The sequence below is a fragment of the Halichoerus grypus genome, chromosome X (assembly GCF_964656455.1).
Source record: "Halichoerus grypus chromosome X, mHalGry1.hap1.1, whole genome shotgun sequence".
NCBI lineage: Eukaryota > Metazoa > Chordata > Mammalia > Carnivora > Phocidae > Halichoerus > Halichoerus grypus.
In genome coordinates this window covers 116,741,950-116,769,737 of record NC_135727.1, presented here as the reverse complement: position 1 = coordinate 116,769,737, position 27,788 = coordinate 116,741,950, and the positions used below count along the sequence as shown (strand labels likewise).

Below are 27,788 nucleotides of genomic sequence, written 5' to 3'. Positions count from 1 at the left end.
TAGACAAAAAAGAAAAACAGAGATGAGGGGGAAAAAAGATTAAAAACTTCTCCTAAGGCTACCTCCCTGAGATAAGCACTGTCAATATTTTGGAAAAAATTCGTTGATTACTTACACAGGTATCGAATGAGCATCTATTCTGAGACTACAGGAAGCAATGACAGACTGACAACTCTCATGGAGCTTCATGCCTACTGGCAAGTCAGCTGTTGCCCACCCCTCAGAGACCTTGCCCAGAGTCACATACCGAACAGATTTTTCATCAAAAGGAGTCCACAGAGAAGAGTGGTTCTCAAAGCATGGTTTCCCAGACCAGCAGCGTTAGCTTGTCATCTGTAGGTGCAATTCCCCAGGCCCCACCTTAGACCCTTGGAACCAGATATCATAGGGGTGGGGCCCAGCAATCTGTGTTTTAATCAATATAGCTGATTCGGATACATGCCAACGTTTGGGAAGCACTGACAGAGAACACTATACCCTGCCATTGGCTCTTCTTATTCCGGGACAGACCATGAACACACATCCATGTCGCCCAGTGTTCTTTGTGGCACATTTTAATGGCTCCATAATGGGCTAACCTGGGGCCAGTGCTGTGGCACCACTTTCTTGACCATATCTTGGTCTTTTATTTTAGTTCCAGTTTCCATTTGTGATGCATGCCACTTTCTTGGTGTGCTTTCAGCTTTACTACCTGCTTTCTGACAAATACATACTAGTACCAAAGAATGTTTTATTCTTGAGGACCGAGAGGACCTGAAGAAATTTTTTTAAGATTTTATTTATTTATTTGACAGAGAGAGAGACAGCGAGAGAGGGAACACAAGCAGGGGGAGTGGGAGAGGGAGAAGCAGGCTTCCCGCTGAGCAGGGAGCCTGATGCGGAGCTCGATCCAGGACCCTGGGATCATGACCAGAGTCGAAGGCAGATGCTTAATGACTGAGCCACCCAGGCACCCCAGACCTGAAGAAATTAATAAGATCACGAGTCTCATCTTGGAGATCGAGCACATAGGGGCATATTCTGTACATGTATGTGCTCGTCTGTCTGTCCTTCCCTCCTGTCCCATAAACCCAAGTGAGCCTGCAGAGCTGTTCTTGCTGCTGTAACTTTGCGTTAATGAAGGAGTCAGAAGGAGAAACACAGCAATTGATATTTCTTTTGCAATTATAGCTCTTCTCCCTTCAGAACAAAGTCAGATACTGAGAGAAGGAACACACACACACGTGTGACTCACCAGACTGGAGGTTTCAGTTTGAACAACCTCTCAGCTGCCTGGACGGCCTTCCCGACATCACTGGCCAACATGCTGACGTTGAAGAACTGACCCACATCCCAGTAATTGTTCATTTTCTCCAAGCTCCCTTTTCTTCCCAACAAACTGTTTAGCCGGACACCTGAAGAATTTGAATTTTAGATGAAGTTATGCAAAATCTTTCTAGCTTCTTTCCTATTATGCAAGCCTTTAGAGAGAGGAAAAAGCATGCACTTTATTTTGGCTACTGTCTCTGGAGTGCGATCAGAGAGTAACTGTTCCTTTTGAAATAAAATGCTAGTTATTTGGAGATAATTTTTAATGCTGAATTTGGGTGACCAAAGCCTATCAGTATCCATGATCATAAATAGCTTTACCTATCTTCCTTAGTTCCATGGAAGTTTCAAATTGTTGTCCGGCAACTATCAGCAAAACTGCCAGGTTGATTCCTGAATAAAGAGATGACTGGAGCTCAAATCCTTTGCGGTACCTGTAATGACAGACCCGCCAGATTCTTATCATTATGGTAGAAGGAAAAAATGATAAATAATGGCACAAGCCGACCTTCTCATGAGCTCTTTCACCACCTATGGTTTTCCAGGCCCCCTCCCCCTTTACAAACAGCTACATCCAGCATTCAAATAGCTTCTTAAAAATGTTATCATCATAACACTAAGGAGTTAAAAAAATTTTCTTCATCAGGTTTATATTTTCATGAAAAACCATGATCACTGTATGAAAGGAGGACGTTAAAGTGCACAAAAGAAATGTAAAATCTTTTATAACCCTACCCACAAAAGGAGACCACAATTGGATGTCCAAATCTCATCTTAAAAGTGAGACTCCATTTGTACATGGAGCATTTTTTATTACAGAGCAATTCCATCAATTGTAGGCTATTACTCTGCAGGCTGTTTGTTTGCTTTTATCACAAAATGGAGTCAGTTTTCCCTGTAGGAAGCGGTGCTGACAGAACCCTGGCCCCAAGATTGCTCGGAGAGTCGTGGCATCAAGTGGGAGAAGGAGCAGGGATCTATTCCCCTGGGGTAAAGAACTCTATCCAAAACAGAGAATACCATTTTTATTCCATAAGTTTAAAGAGTGCTATTTTAGTTCTCTTACTATTTTTTTTCCTATACATAGAAAGCTGCTTTCCCTTCCATAAGCAAGTAGGAATATCATAACCAGGAAAAAAAAGAATTTGATCAATGAAGTAATGACAATGAAATGTCTTTAAGTGGCACAGTTCAGAGCAAAGACTTGTAAACCAGGAGGAATTTGATCACTTGTGCAACAGCAAGAGAATTAAACACCAAGAAAATATTCATTGTGGAAGGGAGAACCTATTATTTAAGTCAGTTAAATTTCAGTTTTATGAACTTTGGGGCGTAACACTGAGTACGCTAAGAAAGTTGTTTCAATCCCAGCCAACAAAATTCCAATAAAATTGAACCCCATCCCAGTATGTTTTGGGGATTTTCAATACCACATCCTATGGTATTTGATTTTTTCCCCCACCTTCTTTTACCATCAACAGTTATCTGGGAAGAGGGTGGACTTCTCTCTGCCTCTCATCCATAAATCCAACAGGCCCAGCTTAGGGGCTGACGAGCCTTGAACGTGGAGTCAGGACTGCAGTCCCAGGTTTGCCTCTTCCCAGCCCCCTGCCTCCCTGAGCCACATGTTCTACCTCAGTACTGGAGAGCCTGGGTTAGATGACCCCAAGGTCTCACCAGAGCTGACATCCCAGAAGACTAGGCTTCATTTGCCCCCTGGACCCACCACCTTCTGAGGTGGATGGAGAAAGGCTCCTAGGACTTTCTTGAAGGAGCCACAGGTAGTCATCTCCTGACCTGAGGGCTGAATTCCTGGCCACTGTGGTGGGAACACAGCTTCCTATTTCGGCCCTACCCAACATTAACTTCCCTTCAACACCCTGAGTGACTCCTAGCACAACAGTGCATCAGGTACCACTGGGGATTTACTAAGAATAAAACGGGGTCCCTGCCCTCCCAAAACTATACTATGGTGGAGGTACTAAGATCCCCACACACAATTAGTGAAATTAGGGAAAATACAAACCTGAGTGTGGTAAGTATCCTGAAACCACACAAATACAAGTCTAGAGGGACTCACAGAAGATATGTGGGGCCCCCCCCAGAATCCTAAGATATGGCATGAAGATGGACAGGCATACAGTGGCAGTGACTCAGAAAGGAAACACCCAACACAGAAAAAGGCAGGAGCAGAGATGGGAGCCTGCGGAACTCCCAGGAAACTTCAGTTCAGTTGGACATAGATCAGGTAGTGGGAACCGGGGCTCAGGGTGGGTTGGAGAAAGTCTGCTGAGCACCTAGAATGGTGATCTAAGAGTCTGAATTTTTTTTAATAGGGAATGGAGAGCCACAGTGGGTCTTTGAGCTTTAGGAGGAATAAGGAATGGTGGTTCAATCTATGAAGGATTGACTTTAGAGACACTAAAAAGAGAGCCTACTTGGGATATTGTGAGAACATTCATGGCAAGAAAGTAAAAAAAAAAAAAAAAAAAAAGGGACCAACCCAGGGTGGTGGAGAGGAGAGTGAGGGAAGACGCGGAGAAGGGCTGAATTGGGACCTGACCGTGCAGCGAGGTGAGTGAGTGAGTTATCAAACATTCACAAAAAGTGTAAGTGTAGGAGGCCAAAGAATGGTAGTAAGAAAGCAAGGTACTGGAAGCCATCCCATGTGGAGAGAAGAGGACGTTAGCCTTGGATACACTGCATCTTAAAGAGCAGCACCACCTTCAGGTGAAACAAAGAGGGGGTGATGTGGGGCCAAAGCTCAGGACACAGTTTGGGTTGGAGATAGGCTAATGGTTGCAAGGTGTGAGAGTGACGGGGATCACCAGGGAAAAGAGTGGATGGTGAGAAGAGGGGAGAGGATAGAGCTGGACAGAGCCGGACAGAGCTAGAGGAGGAGAGGGAAAGGGGAGGCAGTTAGAACTGAGGGCGGAGCAGTCATGTCAAGAGCTCCTGTGACACAAATGGATGAGGTAAGCTGTTGGCTCCACCTTCAACTGACATGTCTAGCTTCTGACGTCTCCTCATTTTCATCACCACCACCCTGGCTCAAGCTACCACCAGCTCTTCCCTGAATTACTGCAGTCATCTCCTAGCTGTTCCCTACTTCTGCCCTTGCCCCTGTGCTAGGTTATTTAATAGCCACACATCCTCCTCATCCCACTACATGTGACTTTGTCATTTCTCCCACCCGTGGCTGGAGTCCAGTTCTCCACCCCCTTGAATTTGGGCTAACCACGCGATTTGCTTGTGATGTGACGAAGAGCATGCGGCAGAACTGACCTCCTGGGAGCTCTGGAGCTGAAGCCTCAGAGGCTTTTGCAGCTTCCACCTTTACTCTCTAAGAATGCTGCCCACCATGTAAGAAAGCTGGTTGGCCAGGATTAGAACCACAGGCAGAGAACGGAAGTGCACCACCAACATCCAGCACCAGCTGCCAAACCTGTGTGAGGCCATCTTGGACCTTCCAGCCCTGCTGAGCCTTCAGCTGACCTCAGTTTTAGGAGTGAGCCCAGCACTTTAGGAGTGGAACCAGCCGAGGAGCGGCCTGGCCAATCCACAGAATCATGAAAAACTATAAATCACTCTCTTAAGCCACTAAGTTTTGAACTTGTTTGTTATGCAGCGAATGATAGCTGATACAGCCCCCGGAAATGTATTCTTTGCATAACAGTGAGAGCACGCTGGTGAAAGACACGTTGGATCTCGTCACTGCTCTGCTCAGAGCACTCTGATGTTATATCATCTCGCTCAGAGTCCAAGGGTCTTCTCCTCTCCCCTTTCCTGCCTCTCTCCCCTCACTTATGCCTCACCATCCTGAACATGCCCAGCAAGCTTCCCCCTCCGGGTTGTGGCACCAGCATACAGTAAACCTTCAATTAACATTTGTTAAATGAATGAAGGAAGGAAGGAATGAACAGCTCACTCAGAAGATAATGCCCTGATGGTGGTAGAACAAAATTCTGGAAGGAGTAGCAGGGAAGGAGCATGCTGATTCTCCTTCCTGCCCCTATAAATGAGTGAACTTGTGGGAAGAATGTCACCACTACAAAAACCTGTTTCTAATGGTTTCCTTTCAGAAAAAGGCATCTGGAAATTCCCAAACCACATTTACGCCTTTTTTTCCCCCACTGCCGGCAGACAGGCAGGCAGGCAGATACATTGATAGGGACAAGACCTGGATCCTTAGCCTCTGCAATTCTGTTCTTTGCAGAGATGTTCATGCTACTGACTAGGATGGAGGGTTTACCACTCAATGGCGTTGTCTCGGCTGGTGTCATCTTTGCAGTCTGAATCCAAGAAGATGTCCTTGTAGATCCTCCCACACAGGCAGAACATGTCGGGGGCCGGGTGGTCACAGCTCTGCAGAACCTGGAGCATGATCTGCAGAGCCTTCTCGCGGTCGCCTGCATTGTTTCTCCTGAAAGATTTGTGTGGTAAGATCACACATGTCTGAATTAAGACGCGGGAGTATATATGTGCTTGTTCTGTGAAGGGCTGGTAAAAGGATGCTGTGCTTTAGCAGGAAACAAAATCTAACTCATTTTTTCATGTTCAAATATAACAACTGCTTCAGACCCACACCACAAAATCGCACGCTGTCACAGTCCCTACTTGGTCCCTTCTCTCAATGAGACCTAGACTGTGGATGAAAGCAAATGCAGACAGATGTGTCTGCAAAGAGAAAAAATAACACGGCAGCCTCCTGTAGCTAGATGAACAGCAAGGATTTCAGAAGCTAAGCCTGAATCATGATGATCACACAGTTTGACAAAAGATTCTTCTGGAAAAGCAGCAGGGCCTGCCAATTCAGAAAGCCAAGGGAAATTTATTTCTTGATCTGTGATGCCTTGCCGTCCTCAAATGGGCCGAGACCCTAGCAATCCCTGTTTTCCGGTCTCATGTTATATCCACCAGAGAAGAACATTTTGAAAATTATTTCTATATTCATGTATCAGTCTTCTCTCTTACTGGATTATATGGTAAAAATTTTTATTTTCCACACAGGTAGTGGATTCCTCAGACCGTTGTTAAAATAATCTTTGCCACAAAAAACCTGAGTTTGTGACTGTGAAATATTATGTCTTCCTGTGAAGGTATGGAAGCAAATGCCCAGCAGTGGTGGAGACTGAGGAAATCAACTATGGCTAATGATGTTCATTTTATAATATAAAAAATTAAACACCTGTAAAAAGAAGTAATTTCTATATAGTACTGCTATGGAGTGATCTCTAGAATATATTATTAAGACGAGAAGGCTATGTATTGAATACTGTGCACAGAAACCTACCTTTTTATTTAAGCAAGGGGGGGGATGTGAATAGAGATATGTACCTGCTTTTATTTTTTCAAAATGAAAGGATAAACCCAAAGGTAATGGAAGTGCCCACCAACAGGTGGAGGGAGAAAACAGGATGAATGGGACAGGAAAAGAAATTCACTTTTTGTAATTTGACTGAAACTACGGGAGTTTTTTACACAATTATAAAAGAAAATGAAATAAAAAAAATTTAAGTGTTCCCTAAAAACACCATTTGCCAATAAATACCATTTGAGTTTGTGGCTGCAGCAAAACAAATGAACCTCTGCATGTGGCTGATGGCTTACCCACCAAAGAGAAACTAATTCACGTGATTTTTAAAACACAGCAATTTGACCATATTTTCTTAAGAGGATATAACCTAAGGAGAAAATATAAATGCCAAGAAATCTTAAATAGTTTCCAATAATCATATTGTTAGTGATAATAATGGTACTGGTATTTTGAAAATATTACATATTTGTAGTGCAGAATACAACGAAATAATGAGGTTAGTATCATTAGGAACCAGAGATACGCATAAGAGATAAATAAAATCCAAGAAATTCATTAAAAATCCTACGGTCCTAAGTTTGAATTGGAACATCACTATGAATTCACCAAGTGGTTTCCCTAGCTCTGTCTACTGACAAGGACCAAAACAATGACCAACTCAGCAGCAATGAGAACCCCCAAGCCCTGATCGGGGTCTATAAATACCATGTCTCACTACACGGAACCAGGACTCCGTGGAGGAATGGCTGACTCAAGATAGGTCTAACATGATCCTGGAACATCTTAATACAAAGACACAAAGAAGCTACTAAGCTCATATGAAAAAGACTCAGGAACCAACAAGAATCAGTTTTGGGCCAAAGAGGGGACAATGTGAGCGTTAGGAAGAACAATAACTATAAAGGATTAAAACATATCAACTGTATTAAAATGATGAAGGGGAAACCTCTATACCAAAAAAGACAAGCGTCTTATCAACCAAATGCTATGTATAGACCTTGTCTGGATCATGACTCAAACAAACCCACTGTAAACATAAAACTAAAGTCAGAGAGGTAACTGGAAAATGTCAACACTCATACTGAGGAATTATTGCTCATCTTGAGGTATAACACAATCGTGACTCTGTTTTGTAAAAGTGTCCCTCAGACAACACTGAAATCTCTGTGGATAAAATGGCACGTCTTGGCTGCATAATGCATCTGGTGTTAGGGTACGAGGGAGTGGGTGCGGTGAGCAGGAAACAAAAATGACGTGCAGGGGTAATTATTGAAGTGGAGAAGGGTTACATGGGGGTTCACTGCATTATTTCCTACTTTCGGCTGTGTTTGAAAAAGTCCATCCTGACTCAACAATTCCACTTCTAGAATCTGTAATTTAGAAAAACTCTTATCTATCTTCAAGAAGTTTTGAACAAAGATGTTTATTACGGCTTTGCCCCTAACAATGAAAACCTGCAGATAACCCAAATGTCCTTTAACATATGAATGGTAAAACATATTTCGTAACAACCAAACTATGGAGGATCATGCAACCCTTAGAAAGAGGCAAGTCTGTATGTAATTATATAGAAGAATTTCCATAAAGTTCATGGAAAAAATTGCTGAACAAAACGAACAGCACAGTCCTATGCTTTGCACTCAACACTATTCACATACAGTTTGTGTGCAGAGACAATGCCTGGAAGGATACACACTAGATTGTTCAAAAAAAATCATTGCTGGGATTTGTACAAGGTGTTCTTGTGCATGTTTTACCAGTAACTATTCTAATAAATGAATAAAGAGATTATTCTTTTTAATTTCTTGGCAATTTTACAGCAGGCTCTTTTATGTTTTCTTTCTGAAGGACCTGTACCTCATAAAACTACTGCATCATTCGAGAGACAGATTAGTACCTCAAACAGCTTTTCTCAACTGGGGATCTGCTAGCGCATTAAGCCCTAGAGAAAATTATTTGATTATCTGAGTGACGATTTTCTCCCTTCTCCCAAGTATGGGACTTAGGTAGCCCCATTCTGGATGCATAAGAGAGTTCATTCAACTGATACAATGGATGCCTTAGGGCATTAGGGTTTAATTCTCTGTGGAACCCAAACCGGGTTGAGAAGTGCTAATCTAGACACTTGGCATTCTTCTGGAAGGCTGCAATAATTAAGCCTGTACTACAACTCTAACTTTTTCTATTTTCTACCTTAGTCTTGTTCTCACACATTTGATCTCTACTCTCTTTGTCCACAGAATCCAATTCTACCAGCCTGCAAACCAGATCTCTTAATGAACAGCCCACCCATGATACCTTCTCATTTTTAAGAGCCAACAGACACCAACCCAATTCAAATTTACTGGAGCATTTAAATAATTTCTACGGTCTGTGGCAGGAAAATGCAAAAGATTAAAACTTTAATGAGGTACAAAATTTCTCCATCTGTTATGAGCCAACTTTTGAGGTGTGAAATATTCGGGATTCTGAAAAGAATGTACTTAACACTTTTAAATGCTTCATTACTGATCCGGGTTCGGGTTCGTTTGTTTGGTTTCCTTTGGACCATTTACAGCAACATTTCCCTTGAATTTTTTCCATTAACTTGAAACTTACCCTTGTTACTCAAACCAAAAGGTCTTCTTAGGATATATAAAAACCAACCCAAAAAACAAACATTTGCAAAAATTAAAAGCAAAGCAATTTTCGGCTTAAAAGCCACTTTAGGACAGGTGCTAAATAGCTTATCCCTTTAGTGGTTAATCATCAGTTTTCAGATCTGTTTATCATTTTCAGATCCCAAAGTATACATGAACAAGTCTATAGATAAAAACTCCCATGTTTAATCAGTCTGGCAACATGTTTCTGACAATAAAGCCATTTCACACATTAAGAGATAGATATGAATTAAGACAATGGGGGTTGCAACCTTGGCTTGCATATTAGAATCACCTCGGACACTTTAAAAACCTTTGCCTTGAGGTTGCACTTGAGACCAATTAAATCATTGTCTGGAGATGGGATCCAGGCATCAGTGTGCCTTATCCTGGATATTCTGATTCAGTAGGTCTGCGTCACTGCTGAATGCACTGACCGCTTCTCAGCCCTTGTCATATCTGACCTACCGGTGGCACTTGAGAGTTGAGTACTCCTTCTTCCTTGGGATCACTCTCATTTGGCTTGCAGGACACCACACACTCCTGATTTTCTTTCTACTTTAGTCTAATTTTCTGGCTTCTCTTCATCTCCCCAGTCTTTTAACACTGGAGTGTCCTTAGCACAACCCCTGGACCTTGCCTCTTTATCAGTAACTACACTAGATCCCTTGGTGGTATCATCTAGGGTCCTGCTTTTTCAAACCATCCATATTCTGATGACTCCCAAATTCCTATCTCCAGCCCAGAGCTCTCCCCTAAACTCCAGGTTTACATATACACCTGCCTTCCTAGCATCCCACCTGCATGTCTAATACCTCAAACTTGATGTGTCCAAAACTCAACTGTTGATTGTCCTATCAAAGCTGTTCTTCTCCACTTTATTTAATAATGCTCAGTCCAGGGGCGCCTGGGTGGCTCAGTCATTAAGCGTCTGCCTTCGGCTCAGGTCATGATCCCAGGGTCCTGGGATCGAGTCCCGCATCGGGCTCCCTGCTCCTCAGGAAGCCTGCTTCTCCCTCTCCCACTCCCCCTGCTTGTGTTCCCTCTCTAGCTGTGTCTCTCCCTCTGTCAGATAAATAAATAAAATCTTAAAAAAAAAAAAATAATGCTCAGTCCACTCCTCGTGTTTTTCATGCCAAACACTTTGGAGTCACGCCTCATTTCTCTAACATTTTTTATTCAATCAAAAAATTCTTTATTTTCAGCCATATCCAAAAATAGCCTGCTCCTCATGACCCCCACCATTACTACCCTGGTCCAAGTAACCATCATTTCCTGCTTCCACCCTCACCCCTCTACAATCTATTCTCCACACAGCAGAGTGATCCTGCTAAACACTAAGTCAGACCATGTCATTCCACTACTCAAAACTCTCTATGCAAATCATATATCTGATAAGGAGTTAATATCCAAAATATATAAAGAACTCATACAACTCATTAGCAAAAAAAAAGGTCTGATTTAAAAAATGGGCAGAGGAGCTGAATAAACATTCTTCCAAAGAAGGCATAAATATGGCCAAGAGACACAGGAAAAGATGCTCAACATCACTCATCATCAGGAAAATGCAATTCAAAATCACATTGAAACATCACCTCACACTTGTTAGAATGGCTAAGATAAAAAAAAAAAAAAACAAAAACCCAAGAGATAACAAGTGTTGGTGAGGATGTGGAGAAAAGGGAACCCTCGTGCACTGTGGATGAGAATGCAAATTGGTGCAGCCACTGTGGAAAACAATATGGAGATTTTTGAAAAAAATTCAAAATAGAACTACCATATGATCCAGCAATCCCACTTCTGGGTATTTATCTACAGGAAACAAAAACACTCATCTAAAAGATATCTGTATTCCCATGTTCGCTGCAGCATTATTTACAACAGCCAAGACCTGCAAGCAACCCAAGTGTCCATCAGTGGATGAATATGGATAAACAATGAGGTATACATATACAACCGAATATTATTCAGTCCTAAAAAGAAAGGAATCGTGCCATTTGCAACATGGATGGATCTTGAGGGCATTATGCTAAGTGAAATAAGTCAGAGAAAGATAAACACTGTATGATTTCACTTATATGTAGAACCTAAAAAAGCAACCCAACCAAACCAAATCAAGCTCCCAGATACAGAGGACAGACTGGTCACTGCCAGGGGTGGGGGGTGGCTGAAATGGGTCGAAAAGTATAAACTTTCAGTTATAAAATACACGAGTCTTGGGGATGTAATACACAGCATGGTGACCGTAGTTAATACTGTATTCTAGATTTGAGAGTTCCATGGGGTATCTGGCTGGCTCAATCGGTAGAGCATGTGATTCTTGATCTCAGTGTCATGAGTTCAAGCCCCATGTTGGGCACAGAGCCTACTTTAAAAAAAAAAGTTCCTAAGAGAGATCTTAAAAGTTCTTATCACAAGAAAAATATTTTTATTATGTGTGGGGATGGATGTTAACTAGACTTACTGTGGTGATCATTACACAAAACATACGTATATCAGAGCGTTATACACCTGAAACTAATAAAATCTTATATATCAATTATATCTCAAAAACAAAAAAAAACAAAACACCCTTCCAGGGTCTGGCTCCCATCTCAGAGCAAATGCCTATTTTCTTTCAGTGGCCTGCAAGATTCTAGAAGATCTGGCTCCCGGTTATTTCACTATCCACCCCCCGTCACCTACTCTGCTCCAGCTGCACAAACTTCCCTGCTGTTCCACGTTCTTCCCTGGAACCTTCTGGAATGTTCTTCCCCAATATATTTACACGGTATGCTTCCTCATCTCTTCCTCATTTTTATTTTATGTCACTCTCTCCTAAGTCCAGTCTTCTCTGAACACTCAGCTTATAACTATAATCTGCCCCACCAGCCTCCCTATCACCCTAACCTGTTTTAATAATTTTACTTAGTTTCTATCATCTCTCTCCACTTAAGAATGTAAGCTCCAAGAGGGAGGAATTTTTCTGTCTGGTCTGTTTACTGCTATGCCCCAGGGATTAGAACTTGGTCTAGCACACAGTGCTCAACAAATGTCTGTAAAATGGATGACCGAACATGAAAAGATCTTCATCCACTGACTGCCGAGTGAACACAGACAATGACAGAGCATCTCCTATATGGTCGTGTATTTTAGAAACCCTGCATTGTGACATAGTAAAGAGTATGTAAATGCACAGAAAACTGAAAGGCTATACACCAAAGTGGTGAGAGAGATTACTTCTGGAACACAGGTGGAATTAGAGAATAGAATTGTAAGGGACAATTGCTTTAAACATTCGACCCCCCGTTTTTCACAAAAATATATAAATGTATTTATTATTTATGCAGTAAGATACACAGAGTAAAAAAAAAAAAAAAACAAACCACAACACTGGATTGGGAATCTTTACAGCTAGATTCTGGTTATTTTCATACCATTTACTACCTGTTTGAGTTTCGAGCAAGTTGCTTACCCTTTCTGTGCCTCAGTTCTTCATGTGTAAAGTATGGTTGACTTTGCTTACCTCACGAGGCGACTGTGAGCTACAGTGTGCCAGGGCTTTCATCGGTCACTAAGCATCCTGTCTGCCTGTCCGTCTTTCCTATATCATGTGTCTTTAAGAGAAAGTTCACAGGGTGGGAGACAGAGTTCCAAAAAATCTTTCTCCAAAGCAAGCACTCAGAATTAACAAACAAAACGTCTCACTAGACCAGAGCCCTTTCTAGGACCAACGCTGTCTTAGGTGGCCCATCAAAAACCATTTAAGACATGCCTGTTTCCAATTAGAAGACCGAGAAAGTCCTTCCACTCCCCCGGCAACAGTCCAAGCCCAGACAATACATAAACTATGCCGGAGGGGAGGAAGAACTTCCTGATTAACTCATTCCAAAGAACAAAGAGCCTCTCAGAGGTGAGCAAAGAGCCACGACAGCTTCCACGCTGGGAGGCCTGCTCTAGGTACTGACAAATGGAAGAGCGAGTCTTTGACAGAGAAACTTCACAGGGACAAGGAGTAAATCAGCAAAGTTTTGGACAACAGCATGGGACAGAATGGCATCTGGAAGGGTCCCCAAGCAAAAGCCTTTTGTGTTAGAATTCTCTTGCAGCACACTCGCCCCCTATATTTTGCCAAGAAAGCCACGGTGCAGGAGAGGCTCAAAGTAGAAAGATACCACATACGTTATCAGAGCACTCAGACGTGGGTCCCTGCAAAAACGGAATCCAAAGACATGAGGAACAGCAACCCCAAATCCTCCTTGCTCAAATACTGACAAGACCAGAAAGGTCGCAGAGAGAGAGGAGTTAACGGAGTCCACGGTCAACCCAGCCATTCTCTAGGAGAAACACACAAAAAATCAGTCATATGTGCTAACTGCCAGACCTAAGAAAGGGCTCAGTTATTCAGGATAATAAAACAAATTATACTTCAGTCTCCTCGGTTTAGATAAAATGTCTAGAATACAATAAAATTATGAGATGTGCATAGAAGAAAATGTGGCCCATAATCAGGATAAAAAATAGAACCTGAACCAGAAATGACTGTTACTAAAACTGACAGACAAGAACTTACAACTATTACAAATATACTGTTTATACATACATAACACGTATGGGTGAAGAATTAAGGTATTTTGGGAGAGAAATGGAAAATCTCAAAAAATAAATGAATAGAAATCTTAAAACTGAAATTTAAAAAAAAAATGGCACTGAAAGGTCCTAACATCAGATTTGGACACTCTGAAAGAAAGGATCAGTGACCTGGAATATGGGTCAATCGCCATTATCCAAACTGGGGCTGGAAGGGCATGAAGGGGGCGGGGGTGACAAAAAAGTGCAAAAGGGAACTCTGAGGGATAGAACCTTCTGTCTCTTAATCATGGTGGTAGTTACACGGGTGTATTTATTTGGCTAAACTCATCAAACTGAGCACTTTAAATGGGTGCATCTTATTGTATGTCAGTTTTCCCTTATACCTTAATAAAGGTGGTTTTAAAAATATGTAGAAACTGATCAGGGTTTCCGGAAGTTAAGTGTCCTGCTGGGCCAATCACCGCTCTCTGCCTTCAGATACATTCCTCTGCCACCTGCTTTGCTCTGCGTCCCAGGGGAGTGGGCTCCTCCAGGCTGCTTCCCAGGCTCCCAGACCTGATTGCCAGCCATGAGCACCAATGGAAGACCAAGGTGGACAGGTATCTGGAGGGCAAGGACAAAGTAGCCGGAGCACATTCTCCCGTTTTTGGTGTGTTTTGGGTGGCGGCTCTAGCCATAGCTGCGTCTCTTCTGTAGACCTACCTGCCAATAAGCTGGCTTGTAATGGTTTCAAGGGATCCTGGCTCCTAGGTTCTGATCACATCACCTCTTTCCTGTGTCCCTCCAGCCAAAGGAGGGATGGTAACAGCCTCTTGCTGATGTTAATTCTGAGGGGCCTCGGTTCCCTGTGTGGCTACTCAGCTCTTCCATCACCCGTGTAACCAATTCCATATAGTCAATTTCCTCTACTTTAAATACTGAGAGAGGTTTCTGTTTCCTGATTGGATCTTGACAGATACACACCTGCCACAAGGAAGCAGGTGCCTTAGTCTGGCCAGATGCCTCATATTTACATAAGGAGAAAGGAACAGTTAGAGGCAACCTGTGTTTGAGCGTGGATAATGCCCAGAGCCAAAGAAACACATGAAGCAGAATGGTTGTTTTCTGACTCTACAAACAGGTCCTAGTTATGTATCAGGGCAGAACCACTATTAAATCATCCCATCCCTGCCCCCGTCATCGCAACCTTTTCTAGTCCCCTGGGACCACCAAGCAACATCTATAAAGGCTGGGCTTTACAGTGAACCGGTAGGCCCTGATGAGGAGCTGGGCACTTCTGAGGCTGGCTTTTCACAAAAGCAACAGGAGATGAGGAGTATTCCTGCCTGCGCTCTTGGTTCTGACGACACACTCTCAAGGATCTCCACGTGGATGGATCCACTTCAACTCTACCCCTTATTTGCAAGTTGCAGTAGAGACTAGGATGTGTTCACTAAAACCCATTTATTTTTTTTTCCTGGGCCCTCAGCCAGAACACATTTCCCAACTTCCCTTGCAGTTAGGTTGGGCCACGAGACTGAATTTTGTCCAGTGAAATAGGCCATCAAGTAACGAACATCACTTCCTGACCAGGCTCAGACAAATCTCCCAGGTAGAGTCAAAAAGTGGAAACAACCCAAAAGTCCATCGCCTGACAAATGAATAAATACAATGGGTTATATATAAGTAGAATCGAATGTTATTCAGCTACAGAAATTTAGTACTGACACACGCTGCAACATGAATGAACCCTGAAAACGTATGCTAAGTGAAAGAAGCCAGCCAGAAAAGCTCCCCTATTATAGGATTCCATTCATATGAAGTGTCCAGAATAGGCAAGTCCAGAGACAAAAAACAGATGAGTGGTTTCCTAGGGCCAGCCAGTGAGGTGGGGAATACGGAGCGACTGCTAATGGATTGCCAAAGTAGAATTGTGGTTGTTGAGGGCTGGGGAGGGGAGTTAGGGGGAAAATAGGGAGCAGTGGCTGGTAATGGGTTCAGGGTTTTGGGGGGAGGAATGATGAAAATATTCTAAAATTGACTGTGATGGTTGCACAACTCTGAATATACTAAAACCACTGGTTTGTACTCTTTAAATGGGTGAATTGTATGGTATGTGAATTATGTCTCAGCAAAGCTGTTACCATACACACACACACACACGCACACACACCCCATCCCTGGCAATTCACCATGGTCTCTCTCTTTTTTATCATCCAGCTGAAAGGAGAGCTGAGAATCGAAGAGAGCATGGAGCATCAAGATGGGAGGAGAGTGGATTGTCAATCACCTGGTGAAGAGACTGGCTAAAGCACGATACATCCACACTGGAATGACGCATAAGTGAAAATAATTATGAAGTTAACATAATTTCATTATGTTAGGTCACTGAAATTGTCATGCTACTTGTTATAGCAGTTACCCTACCTTAACATACAAGTCACCAACATTAAGGCGGCATAGATTTCCTTGGTGATACCGACCAATTCCCCTCTGAGTTCATATCATATCCCACTTTCACTGACACCTGGGATCCCACACTAGGAAAACACCCATCGCTGCTGACCCTGACCTAGCTTATGCAGCCCTTCACTTTCTGGATTGCCTGCTCTGGGCCAAGCCCTACTTTGATGGTGGTATTACCAGTAATTCTGCTTTTATAGTTTTCTGTATACATTGAATATATAGGACTTAGATATTTTTGTTTTCACACATATAAAGAAAAATTCAATAAATTTGCCTTCTACTATACCAAGCCCTTAACTGTAAGAACCCAGATATCACCATATGGATCTCTTCCAACTGTAGACCACGGCAGATCACAGAGTCATTCATTCATTCATTCACCCATTCAAAAAATACCTACTGGGTGGCACAATGGTCTTAGGCACAGGGTAGACCATGGCTCCTGCAGCCCCCTCCAAATTTAGTCTAGTGGGAGGGATGATAAATATTAGAAAGTAACACAGAAATATGAGTGCTATGAGAGAAAAGAACAAGTGCTATGAGAATGAGTAACAGCAAGGACACTGTTTTTAGATATGGTATTCTCTGCAACCCCAACCTCTAAGGAAAGGGACATTTAGCTAGACACTGAAGGATCATCAGATTCAGTCTGGCAAGCAATGAACACTCCAGACAGAGGAAACACCCACAAAGAGAACAGCCTGCCCCTCTTAAGAACTGAGGGAAGGTGAGAGTGGCGACAAGGCAGTGAACCAGGAACAGGACAGGAGGCAAGGAAGGACCCAGGTCATGTGGGACCATTTCCATAACTTTATGCAAAGTTTCTCAATCAATGGACTTCTACTTGGAAGAACTTCTACTTGGAAGAACTCAGAAGCTATTCACTTTATCTCACATTTTACTCCAAATGGCCTTCGAGATTCCAGCTCTTCTTAAGAAGCCTTTCTCAAATACTATCGTTAAAGGTGATATAACACTGGTGGTTGGGATTCTCCATCAGGAAATAGAAGGACAACTCAAATTCACTCAGCTTCTTCTATGTGCCAGGCACTGTCCTAAATTTTTTATTTAAGATAGTCTTATTTAGTTCTTAAAACCATCTCATTCCACATATGAGTGAAATCATATGGTATTTGTCTTTGACTGACTTATTTCACTTGGCATTATACTCTCTAGCTCTGTCCATGTCACTACAAATGGCAAGATTTCATTCTTTTTGATGGCTGAGTAATATTGCATTACACACACACACACACACACACACTCCACATCTTTTTTTATCCATTCATCTATTGATGGACACGTAGGCTGCTTTCATAATTTGGCTCATGAGTAAAGGAAAAAAAAAAAAAGAGAGACTGGCAAGCCAAGAAACAGACTTTTTTTTTTTTTTTTAAAGATTTTATTTATTTATTTGACAGAGAGAGACACAGCGAGAGAGGGAACACAAGCAGGGGGGTGGGTGGGAGAGGGAGAAGCAGGCTTCCTGCAGAGCAGGGAGCCCGATGCGGGGCTCGATCCCAGGACCCTGGGATCATGACCTGAGCTGAAGGCAGACGCTTAACGACTGAGCCACCCAGGCGCCCCAAGAAACAGACTCTTAACTCTAGAGAACAAACTGCTGGTTATCAGAGGGGACGGGGTAGGGGGGATGGGTGAAACAGGTGATGGGGATGAAGGAGGGCACTTGTCCTGATGAGCACCGGGTGATGTATGGAAGTGTGGAATCATTGTATTGTACACCTGAAACTAACATTACACTGTATGTTAACTATACTGGAATTGCAAAAAAAAAAAAAAAAAAAAAAAAAAACCCATCCCATTAATTACCATTATCCTCATTTCTTCCACGGCAATGCAGTCCACAGTTTCATGGGTTGTCAATAGCAGAGTGGTTTTGAAATATTTCTCAAATTGTTTGAGAGAGAGAGAGAGAGAGAGAGAGAGAGAGAGAGAGAGAGAGAGAAACATATAACCCATGTGATTGTATTTTTCCATCACTTGTTAACTTTAGGAAACCCTCATGCGTGGTCTTCTTCAGCACAAAGGCCTTCCCTGACACAAAAGTCAGAAGATGTGGGGACAAAAGGGAGGGAACAGAAGCAGGAATTGGATAGAAAAGGAAGATCTCTTAGGCCCAAGGAGGCTGGGGAGAGGACTGATGGAAGTGGTTTAAGTCCTTTGGGTCAATATTTTTCAAAAAGAAAATATGTATTATTGGCAAGGCAACTGCTCAGAACATACTGAGATGGTCCATTTCTCAGAAAAATACTGCAACTGGTCTTTTGGTATAAAAAGTATATGAGAGTGGCTTCAATCTTCAGCTACCATCTAATGTTCTCATCATATATGACAGAGCAGAACATATAAAAGGATGGCCCTACAGTTCCCAGAGGCCCAGGGCTCCTTTGGTTGTCCTTCAGGCAAATGAAAATAAGAGGAAGCTTTCTGGGCAGAGTTTCACAGATGACGCTGTGACATTATTAAATGAGTGTATCTAGAGCACTGTGCTAAAGCTGGGGAGTTCTGGCTCCAGATCTCTTACTGATCAGCTGTTATATCCTGCGCCCTTGCCTTTCTTTCTTTCTTCCTACTAAAATGAAGGGTTTGGACCAGGTGACTCCTTTTAAATTCACAGGATTCGTGTTTGTCTTCACTGCCAGGAAAATGATCACCACAAACATGGGTCCTCCTTCGGCAACACGATTTTAGTGACCCGGAGACCAATGCACTATACAAGTGGGGAAAGGTCATCATTTTTCTACTTTTAACAAACACCTAATAAAGAATGGTCATATAAATGCATGAATTAAGAGGGTGAGAGAGAACAGTGAACATAAACAGAAGAAACAAAGAAAAGGACGCTGGCAGTTATAGCAGAGACAAGGAGCCCACACTGCCCTCCTGGGGGCACGTGTCCCTCCACCTGAGCAAGGACGTGGCTAGACAGCCCCAGGGGCTGAGGAAGAGGTGACCACTGTAGGTTCTGGAACAAGACTGCAGCCTCCCTGGCACCAGCTGGATTCTGTAACATTCATCTATCGCCCCTGCATGCATTTCTAGGCCCCATGGAGTACTTTCCTCTGGAGTTGGCAGTCTTGCCCCGAAGACACAGGGAGTAGAATATGAGAACATTCCTACTTTGTGCAGGCACGTCTTGTTCCTAACCTATCACTTTGATTCCAGTACTCCTCCTTCCAGACTATCTTTCTGCCTGCTGCCTGGATCCTTGGTCAGGTTCTTCTGGTTGTGTATCTAATAAAGTCCTGGCTGTAAAAACAGCAGCAAATGAAAGCTCCTCATACAGGATTCCATGCCACCGAGTGGCAAGCAGTTTAAGTGCGCAGAGCAAACTTGAAGCAGCTTTGAACGCGCTTCTGAATGCAGCTGAAGTGGAAGCTAGCCGGAAAAGCTAGCTGGCTCCAGCCAGCCTTCCTAGTCACAGAGAGCCCTTGCCATCTGAGGCTCAAACATCACTCATTAACTGTCAACCTTTAGTGACTAATTTACGGCCACGATTTGCTCCACTTCCTGAGAGTTAAAGGTCAACTGTAATGCAGGAAAATCATCTGTCCATCACTGTATTTCCCTTTATAGACACAAGGTGATGCCATCCAGTTTCTCAAAACCATACATAGTGCCAAATTCGACTGTGAATATGCTGACACCTTGCCTGGCCCATAATACAGAGCCACTGTCTACTAGGGGCCCAGAAGGAAAAGAGCCACCGTCAGAGAGCAAGGTGGTTGCGGGGTGTGCGTGCATCCCGGCCATTCCGCTTCCCAACTGGAAACGCACTGGTCTTGGGATCACTTCATCCTGCCACACCCACTTCCCTTAGATACTGGTTTTCCATTTCACAAATTGTTTTTCTCTTTTATTACTTCAAGTGGATGGCAATCAGACTGTTCTGTTTGACAACAGTTACCTCTACTCCGTCTGGGACAAGACACAGTGGTGACTGACTTAAATGACCCTCTTAGTTTTTATTTAACAAACCATTTTTTTATAGCACTTATTGTGGGCCAGGCATTCTGCCAGGAACATCACCAGTGGTAACTCATTTAATCCTTATAAATCAAGGGTTAATCAAGTATGATTATGTATAAATAAAAGTGGCACACACTACTTTGGCCTAACAGAGTTACAGGACCTTTTTTTTCAGGCTTAATGCAGATGCCCTTCCCGACGCTCCCTGCCCTGGGACGCTGAATTTAAAGACCAGTGGGGGAGAGAACAGGCACATTTTCATAGAGACCATGAAACCTCCCCTTCAAAAAGAATAAAAATCCTATCACTGTTTGCCAGTGTCTATGAGAGCAGGACACATGCTATGTACCCAACAGAAATGTGCCATATGTGTACAAAAATCATGCGCAAGAATATTCATAGGAGCACGGTTCTTTAGCACCCCCAAACTGAAAACAAGCCCCAAGGTTTATCAGCAAACAAACGGACAGGTCGATTGTGGTATATCCATACAATGGACTACTCTAGAGCAACAGGAATCAAGGAGCTACCGATACATGCAACAGCACGGATGAATCTCACAAACGTGATGCCGAGTGAAGGAAACAGACACGATGGAATACACGCTCTGTGACTCCATTTATATGAAGTTCCAGGACAGGAAAAATTCATGTATGGTGACAGATGTGACAACAGTGGTGGCCTATGAAGGGGTGGGGCTTGCCTGCAAAGGAGCCCAAAGGAGCACTGTGAGGGGATAGACATGTTTTATATTGCGATAGGGGCCTTGTTTACAGCGTATGTCCATTTATCAAAATTCATCAAATTGTATACTTATGATCTATGCATTTTACTGCGTGTACATCTTGCTTCGCTATAAAAGAGAGATGTGACATCATGTGTGTTATGAGCCTCCTGAAGCCACGGGCTCCTGAACACATCTGCTGTCCTGCAGATGCTGTCAGGGGCAAGCCCACAACGTGTAGCCTGATCCAGCTGCTGAAGCCAAGCCAAGACTCTGAGAAACCAGACACAAGAGTCCTCTCACTCAGGTCACCTCCTACACTCACTTTATTCATTCCCTGTGGAAGATGTTGGCCACGGAAGGTTGATGAGGAGGTGCCAGAACTCTCTGGCTCTCAGGCTAAGTTTGAATACCCTCCCAGAGTTTTTTGCTTTATGATTCAAGATGACCAATTCCTGGCCCCAGCAGAGGGCAGGCCCAGCAGTAAGTTTATCTGGGCATGGCTCTCACCGTATTCACCTAATGGTGTTCCCCTTCCTGTATCTTATCCGGGGAAGAAGGGAGACTGCAGGACTAAAACATTTAGGCACCTGGGATTTTGTGAGGTTCAACCTGGCCAACTCCTAGTTATCCTCCAAATCCACAGTAGCTGAGTTTGAATGAGCACATGGCTGCCCGGGTAGAGACTACATTTCCCAGCTGCCCTTCCGGCTACATGGGGTCATGTGACTATGCGTTCACCAATGGAATGCGAGTAGAAGTGTCCCCGTGCTAATTCTACTTGCTTTAAAGGAACTTGTCCTGAACTTCCAGTCTTTCCCCCTTTGTATAGGCTGGAATACAGAGTAGGAGTGACCTAGCTTCAACTAGAAGGGGATAACATTTTCACAAATTCAAGAGCTACAAAATGGTCAGAAACCAGGTCCCCGAACAACTCCCGGAGCAGTGCTAAGCCACTCATCTGGCCCACTCACTGCTACACTGTTAGGTGAAAGAGCAATTTCCATCTTACTCAAATCACTGCATTCTGGGTCTCTTTGTTACAGCATCCTAATACCCCCAGCACACAAGCTTTTGAGGCTCCTGGTCTCCAGGCAGGAATTTCCAAGTCTCACAAACTCCATCTAGCCCAGAAATTTGTATTCAAAAGTTCAGATTATACTAGTAAATGAAGACAGCACCCTCTTCTCCTATCCTACAACAGTCATCCAGTTGCTTAAACTCATCCCCCACAGTCCACAAGATACTATCAACCCCTTATTCATGTATATGAGGTCCTTTCAAGACATAGTCCCAGCCTCCACACTTAGCCTCAGGGCATGCTTTTGCTTCCGGGACATCCTGTACTCTAATCGCCCTGGATGTTCCCTGAAGGCCCACTGCACATGAAGAACACTAAGCTCCCATTTCTGCTCTGGCCAAGTAGAATGGCCTTTTCACCACCCCATCCCACACTATCTTCTGCATGTGAGGTAATTCTTACTACGAATTCCAAACCCAGCCCTAAAGACCCCAGGGAAGCCTCTTTAAAAGCCCCAAGTGGAAGGACTTCCTCCCTCTGTTAGACTTCCACAGCATTTGGGGCAAACCCTCATCAAGGCATTTATTGCTCTGAGCTCTAGGGCTTTAGTTACATGTCTGAACTCATGGCTGGAATATACGTTCCAAAGACAAAATCCATGAACACCAAGACCAGATGCCTTGCCCATTTTCATAACCTTGGCATTTAGCACCCGATCTGGCTCAGTGAGGGTTGAATGAAAGAAGAATTTAACAGGCAGCAGGTCTCACTCTTACCTGTTGAGTGCAAATGCATAGTGGAATTTAATATTATGCTGGTCGGCCAAGTCACATGTAGGCAGCATTTCCAGGGTCTCCACCAGCTTCACCATGGCGTCATAGTCCTGTTGGCAAGAGGTCCCAAGGTGAGAAAGACAGGAGACCCACAGCTCTTCTCAGGTTCTTCTGAATGGTTATCAACCTAAGACTGCCTCAGCATTTAAATACAAGCGTTTCCCTACAGACAGCATTTAGTGAAGTTACTTACAGCCTCTAAGATAACAGGAATAAGATTTAAAAACAAAACAAAACACAGCAACAACCCAAAATGAATGAGAGAGAAGGTGGACCAAGAATCCCTGCTATCGGAGGCCACAAAAGGATCAAGGGGATGAGGTTAAATCCAAAGGCAACAAAAGCAAGCAAGCAAGTCCAGCAGCCCAGAAAAAGCTCCCACGCCGTGAGCGCAGAAGAGTTAAGAGCATGAGCAGAGCTGTGGGTTAAAATGAGCAAGATGGGGCACCTGGGTGGCTCAGTCAGTTAAGCGTCTGCCTTTGGCTCAGGTCATGATCCCAGGGTCCTGGGATCGAGCCCCACATCGGGCTCCCTACTCAGTGGGAAGCCTGCTTCTCCCTCTCCCACTCCCCCTGCTTGTGTTCCCTCTCTCGCCGTGTCTCTCTGTCAAAATAAATAAAATCTTAAAAAAAATAAAATTAAATTAAAACGAACGAGATATAAACACACACAAAATCTTATAGTCACCTAGCATGGGAAGAGAGCAAACATGCCAGGTCCTTCCCATTTTGCCATAAAGAACTGAATTCATCTAAACCAGGGTTTCTCCACCTTGGCACTACTGACCCTTTGGGGCTGGCTCCTTCGCGCTTGTGGGGGCTGGCCTGGGTATTCTGGGAGGTTAAGCAGCACCCGGGGCCTGAAGCCGGGAGATGACAGCAGCACCTCCCCCTCACCCCTAAGCCATGAAAACCAACAAGGTCTTCAGACCCGGCCACACGTCCTCCGGTTGAGAAGCAGGTCCTAAACTGCATAATTACCCAGGGAAAAACTGCTACTGTGTTCGTCTCAGCTGGGTCCCCTCTGAGCAGCGCCATCTGCTACCCTTTTGGCCAGGCTTCCAATCGGGGTGACTGGCCAGCTCACTGCCGCCAGCCACAGTTCAGTGAGGAGGACTGCCCACTGAGATCCCACGCCTGTTCTGTGGCTCTGCACCTTGATGCTGCTGCTCAAGAAAAGGCGGGAGTGTATTCCAAGAAGCTTCTGGCTTACCTCTGAGCCCTACCAATGGAAGGTTATAAAAAGAAGAGAGGCGTGAAGGCCAGGACAGAAGGAGTTCAGTGGAAGACAGACTTCAAAAACAGGTCATTTGCATTCTCTTGTCCCCTGGCCATCATTTCATCATTGTCAAAATCCCTAATAGCATCTGCTATTAAAGCCAATTAGATGCATCTGTTTATCACCAGGGTGTGCGTTCCTTAGCAGTTGATTCTTCTTTGCTCAGGTCATAAGTGGGTGCCTCTCTCAATTTGATTTAAAGACCTGTTGTCAACAACCTCCAATATGGCTTTGTAGAATTCTGCATGGAAGGCACACTGTCCGGTGTTCCCCCCAAAGGGAAGCAAGTCAGGACATCCTTACAAATGGCTCAACAGCATTTAACTTGGAGGGAGGAAACACTCCATTTCCTGCATGGTACCGCATCCCATAAACTCTGTCTCAAGCACTCCTCATGAGGCTCTGATGCTTGTTTTAGAGTAAACCTCTGCATACCATGGGTCCTGGATGTGCCTCTGCTACTACCCTCCCTGTCACTGATGGACGGGGTGCTCAACAAAGAAGAAAGTGACAGAGGCCTAAAGAAAGTAGCATAGCCGGGGAGTAAAGAGCAAGGACAACGTTGCCTCAGTTCAATCTGTTAACTGCTGTGTGACCTTGGACAACTTACTTAACTTCTCTGTGCCTCATTTGTAAAACGGGGATAATCAGAGTATACATCCCATAAGCTTGTGAAGAGGATTAAGTGAATTGGGATTCGCCAAGAGCTTGAAACAATGCCTCGCATAAAGTGCATCTAAACTGTTAAATTCTAAGTTCCTTTTATCGAGCAGTACTGTGAATGAGGTTTGGCTGGAGTGGCCATCTGATGCGACAAAACCTCCAATGTTACCCGCACAACAGATACGCTAGGGGACCTACGACCTAGCCACAATCCTCTTTTGGCCATAAACCAGTTAGCTAACCATCTGGCGGGCAGAAGAGTGCTTCACGTGAGGAGTGAACTCCTCAGGCCAAGGAAGCGCTCCGCATGCACTCATCTCTGCGAAGGGGGCTCGTACCTGGATGTCGCGGTAGGACAGCAACAAATTAACGATGATGTCCGAGGTCAGGACTTCGGTGTTGTCCAAGCGAAGTCTGATCCGAGCCAGCTCCTTTGCCAGCTCATCACCCTGGTATTTCTCTCGGGCTCTCCGGATGTCGTTTAACAAGGTTTCTTTGTAGTAAGCGCTGGAGAGGAAATAGGAAAACCTCCAGTATCATCTACCTACATGTGGGACGCTGTTTCCTTCGGCAGCTCAAACCACCTTGGTTCTCATCGCCATGACAGAGCTGGGCACAGGGAGGCCTCTCCCAGCCCCGAGCCTCCCCGCACCAGCAGAGACAAGGTAGGTCCTACTTGCTAGTCGCCTTTTGTGGGAACTAACCATTCAACATCAACAAATTCAGTTCATTAGGACCTTGGAAATATTGTCAAAGTTGACCCCTGTCAGTATTTGGATGACTCATAGGACTTGCTACTCAGCCCACCCTATCCCCTCCGGGATTTTCCAACACAGAGCAAGAGGTTACCTTACTTGAATCGTTTATTTCCCCCACTATTTTAACACATTATCACAAAGCCAAATACAAGTCCAAAAACCATGAAACACAGTATAATGAGAACGTCCTTAACGTCCACCTATCAGGTATCCCCACCTAGACAGAAATCACAAAGCTTTTTCCAGTTGGCCAAGAGCCAGAAACTGGGTGTGTCCATGAGCAATCCCAGAAGCTGTGCCTGGAAGCTTATGGACAACCTCTGCCTTTTACTCCCACTCCCCTGCTCATTTTTGACTGCCAGAATGCTTTTCTAACGTAAAACAAAACTTCCTTCCTGGGAGCATCCAGATAATAATAGGGATGTATAAAAACATCTAAAGCTGTTCAAATCCACACTGGAATCTCTTACCAATGCTAATATCTGGTATTTGGTTTAAAACTTTCACAAATGATCTAATTTGATGTATAGAGGCCGACTTACAATGACCATAGATTGATTTAAATATGTTGTCTACTTTCCAAGTAATGTTTTAATGGAGACTGGGCACTGCCAAGCAGTAATCTACAATCAACCGGTTAAGTAGCTCAGAGGACTTCGCTATAGAGAGAAAAACTAGGCTGTTCATGGGGGGGAAAAAGGGAGCAGACTCGTCATGATCTCAGGGTCATGGGATCGAGCCCTACATCGGGCTCTGTGCTCAGTGGACAGTCTGCTTAAGATTCTCTCTCTCCCTCTCCCTCTGCCCCTCCCACCCACACTGTCTCTAAAAGAAACCTTAAAAAAAAAGGAGCAGGCTCAATTTAACAGTCTTCAGAGAAAGACAAATACATAAGAATAAGAACGAATGTTACTTACTTTTAATAAATTTAAACCTATGCCAAGTAAATGTGAATATAGTACACAGCCTATGCCTACGCCAATGCTCGTAACATTTAAAGAATGCAGTGGTGCCCCACAGAAAGCACTCGGACGGAAAATTATCAGTGCGTTGCTTTAATTCTTTGTTTTCTTATTTGTCTCTTGCTTGTCATCCCAACGAGCAAATTAGCAGATTCCACCAGTGTTTAAAATTCTGTCATTAATCTTAGGAGTCATTAAGTTGGGTGACAGCCACTGTCCATTTGGTGGACTATAAAGGCATCAAAGATATTAAAGTGTTATTGGTTTAACCTGACAAGTGAGAAGTTAGACTTTAGTTTAGTCTTGTTTTTAAGGCTAATTCTGAAAAACAGTTTTAATAAACTAAGAAACCTCACAAGAGCTCTAACTTGTAAGTAAATAAGCAAAATACTGAATTGAGTATGGCTTGGAGAGATCATCTTACTACACATGTAGACGTTTCTGCCTGTGGTGATGAGGGAAGATGCTGCTGACTGATGTGAACTTGAAAATGGTTTCAAATCCCTTTTCAGCACAAGGCTACAGGCAGCCTTTACCCATCTATCAGAGCTGACACCTGAGCGAAAAACTTATCTGCCATCCCTCTTACAGATGTTTTAAACAGAAGCCCCATGTACCCTTCTCAGTAACCATTCGAGGGGTAGAAGCAACCAACAGGTATTTCGAGTCCTTTGGAATTACACCAAATCGAAACAGGTACTTTCCTATTGATAACACACACACACTCCTTTCACGAAAAACAAACTTGAGCCCACTTTTTGCAAGGCCTGGCTCAGATGGCAGACTCTAGCCAGCCCATTTCCTCATCAGACCTGAAAAGCTAATATTTGAAGAGCTTTCTCCCTAAATGTCACTAAAATGTTCATTGTGCAGCAAGGCTGGACTGCGTCAGGCTTTGCAGGAATGCCCCACTAAAGATCCCCCATCTGCTGTCCACACTGGCATTTGGTCACAAAGACCTGGGTTTCTAGTCTTATTTCCCCATTAAGGTGCATAGGAGAAACTCTGTGTCCAAACAAGAGATGACAGGATAGAAAAAGAACAGACTATTAGCAAGTGTGTATCTCAGACTGACACAACAGTAACACGTCACAGCTGGGGGAGCCACCATCTGAGCCACAGTGGGTCGTGGGGGCCTTTCCATTTAAAGCCAATTCTGCTAGGGCTCTGGATTTTTATTTGTTTTGGAAGGACAGATCCTTCTTGTGAGGTAGCTTACAGGAGTAAATCCTTTAAATAGGCGGCAAGCACAATCACTGGATCCTTTGGTTTAGTGGA

General features: G+C 43.8%; 1 protein-coding gene across 1 annotated transcript in view; it reads right to left on the bottom strand.

The window, feature by feature from the left end:
• Nucleotides 1–27,788, bottom strand: part of MAP3K15 (mitogen-activated protein kinase kinase kinase 15) — a 121,127-nt gene that overhangs the window by 50,229 nt on the left and 43,110 nt on the right. The window contains exons 5-9 of the mRNA XM_078064457.1: nucleotides 25,129–25,297; nucleotides 22,793–22,899; nucleotides 5,561–5,731; nucleotides 1,630–1,742; nucleotides 1,235–1,394 (exon numbers count right to left, since the gene is read on the bottom strand). Coding sequence (XP_077920583.1) covers nucleotides 1,235–1,394; nucleotides 1,630–1,742; nucleotides 5,561–5,731; nucleotides 22,793–22,899; nucleotides 25,129–25,297 — 720 coding nt within the window. The remainder of the gene's footprint in view (nucleotides 1–1,234; nucleotides 1,395–1,629; nucleotides 1,743–5,560; nucleotides 5,732–22,792; nucleotides 22,900–25,128; nucleotides 25,298–27,788) is intronic.